Genomic DNA, 6,000 nt, shown 5'->3' with positions numbered 1-6,000 from the left:
GAGGCCAGGAGTTCAAGACCAGCCTGGGCAACATAGTGATACCCTACCTCTACAAAAAATTAGCCAGACATCGTGGCATGTGCCTGTAGTCCAGCTACTTGGGAGTCTGAAGCAGGAGGATGGCTTGAGCTCAGGAGTTTGAGGTCTCAGTGAGCTATGACCTGGGTGACAGAGCAAGACCCTATCTCTAGGTCTTGCGCGCGCGTGCGCGCGCACACACACGTACATATATATATAAAGAAATGTGATCTCCAATTGAATAGTATTAAGAGGTAGAGCCTTTAAGAGGTGAGGAGGTCACAGGGCTCCTCTCTTATGAATAGGATGAAGGCCCTTATCAAAGAGGCTTCCCAAAGCCCTTACTCCTTTTGCCCTTCTATCCCTTTTGCCATGAGAGCACACAACATTTAAGGTGCCAGCTTGTAAGAGAGACCACGCCCTCATCAGACACCAAACCTGCTGGTACCTTGATCTTGGACTTCCCAGCCTCCAGAACAGTGAGAATAAATTTCTATTATTTATAAATTACCCAGTCTCAGGTATTTTATAATACCAGCACAAAGGAACTAAAGCAGAAGAGCTTTCAGAAAGAGTAATATTTCGCCAGACCCTTTAATTTGTTTTATAAACTAAATTATTCAGAGAAAGAATCTACTATTTTCTATTGCTGAAATATGATAAATATCTACGACAGAAAAACGAGATATTTATTTACTTTGAAATTACTTTAATTTAGAAATAGAAAACGTCTTGAAAGGAGAAAAAAAACAAGAAAACATACAGGCAAATTTGTATTCTGTGAGCTTCTCACACCCTCATACTTGTTCACCAGTCTCTAAGATGAAAAACTCTCTTCCAAAATGTATTCAGCCACCACTGTAAAAGAAAGAAAAATTGTTACCTCTGAGCACAGATAAGATTTTAATATTTATTATTTGAAATGCAATATGCTATAATTTTAAGGAGTCAAGACCAATTACTTGAACCACACCTAACTTTATCTAAAGATGGCAAAAAGAATGGCGCAGTGAACTTGAAAATCCTAAACCTGAACAGATGATGTGGGTACTGGGAGAGGTCTATTTTTAAACTCACAACGCTCATTCAGGAATTGCCATTTTGGAACAGTCTAGCATAACGCCTTTCCGAACACAACAAAAAATATCAATTACATGACAGGATGGTTAGTTGAGCAGCTTTTCAGTTTGATAATGTTGACACACCAGGAGAACACACCAGCAGAAAACAGACTGCAGACGAGCACGAGGTACTCAAGCACTGAATCTCACCATAATCATTCAAAAATCTGGGTTAGCCATGACGGAAACAAAAATCACCTTTTCTACAGAAGAACTTCCGAGTTTTAAAAGCATAAACATTAAAACTGTGTAGTCAGATATATATTGTAGTAATGTTAAATAAAGAAAAATAATCCATTACCAGATGAAAATTTTTATGTAAAATAGGCCAGGCGTCGTGGCTCACACCTGTAATCTCAACACTCTGGGAGGCTGAGGCAGGCAGATCACCTGAGGTCAGGAGTTCAAGACCAGCCTGGCCAACATGGTGAAACTTTATCTCTACTAACAATAAAAATAAAAAAATTAGCCAGGTGTGGTGCTGCGACTCTGTCTCAAAAAAAAAGAAAAAAAAATTATTAAATAGAATACTCCTGAGTATATACTTTAATGCTTAGTATTTTAAATGCTTATGCTATTAAATAGTATTGCTGTAACTAAAAGGCCAGCAAGTGCTTAATTATCTTAAATTCTAATACTGTGAATATTAATTTTGACTACTATAATTATAAAGAAAAAGAAAAAAATCATAAGAAAAAACTGATAATTCAACCCAATGAGTACTTCCCTTGCTACTACCTCAAAATGATTTAAACGATGATTTACACTCTTTCATGTAGGGAAAGAGAGATTCCTTTCAGTTTTACAGCTATCATGGCATAACATGAGAAAAGAGTATGTTTTCTGTAGTGTCTCTCACAAAAGGTTTTAACTGGCCTTCACATTAAGGTAAAAAATACCTAAAGATAGATTTCTAACTCCTTAAACAATGAAACCATTTTTTTAACTAGAAGGAAAGTTTTCTAAGTAGCTTCTGAAAGGTTTCCTGCGTTGCCACGCAATCCGAGTAGATTACTTAATCTCCTCATCCCTGTTTCCCCATGAAGATTAAATGAGTTGACACACAAGGTCATGAAAAGTTCTCAATGAATGTTAACTATTATTATTGCCACCATCATCATTAGAAAAGGCAAGAACCTGAAGTTGCTCACTTAATTCAACAAACACTTATTCAGCGCTTTTAAGGGATACAAGACGGCTCTGGACTAGATTCTATAGGAGAGACACATAATATAAATAAAAAGGCAGGCATGCCTCACAACTCGTAATCTAATGTGAAAGACGGACCTATATGAGTATGACACAAGGCAGACAGTGATGTCTGGCAAAAGAGACAAAAATACAGGTTAAGTGAAGGGCAGGGGGGAATTTGAAAGTTGCTTGTATACCAAAAATTGGAAAAGCTGGGCTTACGTGATCTTCTGGAGGGTACTACACTAAGAACAATGAAGGGTGATTATCAGGAAACTAATTTTCTTATCATTGTGAAGAAACACTTCCTATCAATTAAATCTGTCTTATGACAGAATAGGAAGCAAGAAAAGCAGCAGCACTAAGTATGAAAAAGGGACTTGACAGAGACTCTGCCACTTCTTACTGACTTCCTCATTCTACTTCAGTATTCTCCCCATGATTCCACAATTCCACAGTTGGCATTTCTCACTGATACAATAGAAGGGATTTCTGAACTGACAAAGGAGATCTCAGTGACTTGGGCCCATCTAGCTCTGAACTATTCATGAGCCTGAATATCACTTTGTGGCACTTCTGCTTAATAACTATGGTGACCTACTTAAGAAATCCCTCTGACAATATACACTGTTGTCATTTAAAAGGCAACCTGTACTAGTATCTGTGATAAAATACCCAGTAATTAGGAGATTTATAGTTCAGAAAGCTTTTTTAAATCATTGCTTCAAACTTCACCACCCCGTAAAATCAACTGATATTACTGATTTATACTAAATAGATATCAATAGCATATGGAAAGTTCTCAATGAATGTTAAGTATTATTATTGCCACCATCACCATCAGAAAAGGTAAAGAACCTGAAGTTGTTCACTCAATTCAACAAACACTTATTCGGTGCTTAACTGATATTATCAGGTAATAATAGATTTTATTACCTCCAAACAGTGAATGAGGCTGAGATTAAATACATACAAAAAAATCACAGAGTAAGTACATACTGAAACTCATACTAAATCCTTAACCTAAACTACGATCAGTATCAGTAGCTCATTATAGTAACAACTTTCACTTCTATTCTTACTCAAATTGTTTCTGGGGCCTTACTTGACTTAAAAGTCATAATTTAATAACTATTATCCCACTGACTAAACTGGGCACAGAGAGTACAGCTACTGCTTAACAAGAAAAAGTATTTGAATCTAGGCAATCTGGTCCAGAGTTAGAATTCTATCACAGCAGTGATTTTTGGATGGGAAGCATTTCCTCTGCACCTTAGAAATTAACAAGATACACCACAAAGAGGACAGGTTTCAATGCTGGTTTTGTGACATATGAGTGCCTTTATACTTTTTGGACTCTAAAATTTTATTTATTAAAATAGTGCCTAGCACACAGAATTTCTGGAAAGACCATGTAAGATCTAAAAGCACTCAATTATCAGGTACTTGTAAATATCAGTAAACTCCGATAGCACTAAAAAGTCAAGAGATGTATCTCTGTATTAACGCAATAGCAGGCTGTCATCTCAAATGGTTTCAAGTTTCATTTAATCCTAGTCTATTTAATAAAGTTTACTTACACAATGATGTTATTAATAGGAATATGGATCAATTTCACAAAGAAGCCAATGAATCCCATTATAGCAAATCCTATTGCTGTTGCCATGGCAATCTTCTGGAATTCTGCATTTAAAAACACGAAATTCACATATTTTTTGCACTGTCACTGAAAGTATGGCAAAAAAAAACGATCAGCAACATAAATGAACTTAACTAGTATACATTTCTCCTGTTAACAGATATGTAACTTAAAAGTAAAAAGGTGAGACTATTAACAGTAAACAACTTGTTTGACCGGTTTTTAAATTTCCATGTTTTGTTGATATTTAAGGAAATAAATAATAGTGCATGTCTGTGCTAGCGAGTTCATCAACAAGTACTAAAAATATTTTTTCTTCTTAACAAAAAACCAGAATATACCAAAAAAAGGTCATGGATAGAAGAAATATACATTATTTTTCTTAAATTTTAAAATGTAACATTGTGATTTTTATTATAACATGTTGATTATACAGGCAGAAACCTATCTTTTTTTTGGTACACTATAAACAATGGGTCCATTGTCTTTGATACTACAATGAAGCCAAAATTAAGGCTTGAAAACTCAAATTGGGCCAGGCATAGTGGCTTATGCCTGTAATCCCAACACTCTGGGAGGCAGAAGCGGGCGGATCACCTGAGATCAGGAGTTTGAGACCAGCCTGGCCAACATGGTGAAACCCAGACTCCACTAAAAATACAAAAATTAGCCAGACATGGTGGTGTGCACCTGTAACCCCAGTTTCTCAGAAGGCTGAGGCAGGAGAACTGCTTGAACCTGCGAGGTGGAGGTTGCAGTGAGCTAAGATTGCACCACTGCACTCCAGCCTGGGCAACAGAGTGAGACTCTGTCTCAAAAAAATAAAATAAACAAATAATCAAACTGAGTTGAGCACAATTTTATAAAACATGACCCTGGTAATGTCTCCATTTTATGTTACTTCCTAAGAGAAGCCTTCCGTAATCTCCTGACTTGGTTAGTCCTCCTGTTCTGTGCTGTAAAACTGCCTTCTAGTTATCTTCCATAATACTTATCATAGCAGTAATTAAAAAACATAATTGCAACAATTTGTTTATGAGAGTTTCCTTGATAGATTCCAAGCTCCATGACAGCAAGGACTATTCTACTAATATACTACATTACACACATGCTATATTCTCTATTATATTACCAGCTCCTAACTCAATGAATAAAGGTAGAGCAATTTAACACATGAATCATGATAAATAACGAAATTAATTTTGCAGCTTGGAAAAACTATATTGTTGGCTTCATGTTAAGGTTTTGTTTGTTGGGGTGAGAGCTGAGGAGGGAGAACTCCAAAGCGTTTCCAAAGAGGACATATGTAAGATACTAAAGTCAAAGTATTACTAACTCAAATATAACATGGAACATAAGGCTGTAATAAATAATCTTACACCATTTGAAAATACATAAAATAAAAATTTAGACAAGAGTAAAAAATTTAGGAAGAAATGACAATGTTAAGAAGCCGTCGAGCAGAATCAATCAATAAAAATGTTGATGAATGTAATGCAACGGCTATCAAGAAGATGTTAATCAAACAAAAGCCTTAGAAAACGCAAAGATTTATTTTTTTCTCTCATGGTCAAGCAATTACCTTTTCTATCAGGTTTAGTGCATCTTTTCACCAGCCGAATGGAGTCCTTTACAAACTGCCGACTTGGCTCAACAAACTGCATTACCTGATCCATGACTGCCTGTTGAAAACAAAGATACTCACTGGTATTAGTTATCATATAATTAAGGACATGCTCATTTATATCAAGATGTAAATGAGACCAGCCATTGAATTCACATCTAAGATGGGTCAATTTCACCTCCTAAAATAAAACAAAAAACAAACTCCAAAGCCTAAATTTTTGTAAATTTCAGTTAAGTATGGGATCAAAGGCAACAAGCAAATATCTTACTCATCTTATCTTCTCTAAGAACCGCACACTCAATATAAAAAGCCTATCTCTATTAAAAGGTTAAAAAAAAGTTAAGCAACTGATAACACATCCATTCCTTTACTCACTCTGCAGTCCCATCCATTACCACTCCTGC

General features: G+C 35.9%; 1 protein-coding gene across 3 annotated transcripts in view; it reads right to left on the bottom strand.

Moving 5' to 3' along the window:
• Positions 1–686: 686 nt before the first annotated feature.
• Positions 687–6,000, bottom strand: part of SEC61G (SEC61 translocon subunit gamma) — a 200,379-nt gene continuing 195,065 nt past the window's right edge. For 2 of the 3 annotated variants that reach the window (XM_064366664.1, XM_012459065.2), the window contains exons 2-4: positions 5,552–5,654; positions 3,911–4,013; positions 687–876 (exon numbers count right to left, since the gene is read on the bottom strand). In XM_064366664.1, the coding sequence (XP_064222734.1) occupies positions 867–876; positions 3,911–4,013; positions 5,552–5,645 (207 nt within the window). In that variant the 5' untranslated portion in view covers positions 5,646–5,654 and the 3' untranslated portion in view covers positions 687–866. The remainder of the gene's footprint in view (positions 877–3,910; positions 4,014–5,551; positions 5,655–6,000) is intronic. The other variant, XM_012459056.3, reaches the window with a different exon arrangement.

The sequence above is a fragment of the Aotus nancymaae genome, unplaced genomic scaffold (genome assembly GCF_030222135.1).
Source record: "Aotus nancymaae isolate 86718 unplaced genomic scaffold, 86718_ANA_hifiasm-v0.15.2.pri h1tg000065l, whole genome shotgun sequence".
In the NCBI taxonomy this organism is placed as follows: Eukaryota; Metazoa; Chordata; class Mammalia; order Primates; family Aotidae; genus Aotus; species Aotus nancymaae.
Note: the sequence above shows the minus strand (reverse complement) of the source record. Positions and strands in the feature narration are given on the sequence as shown.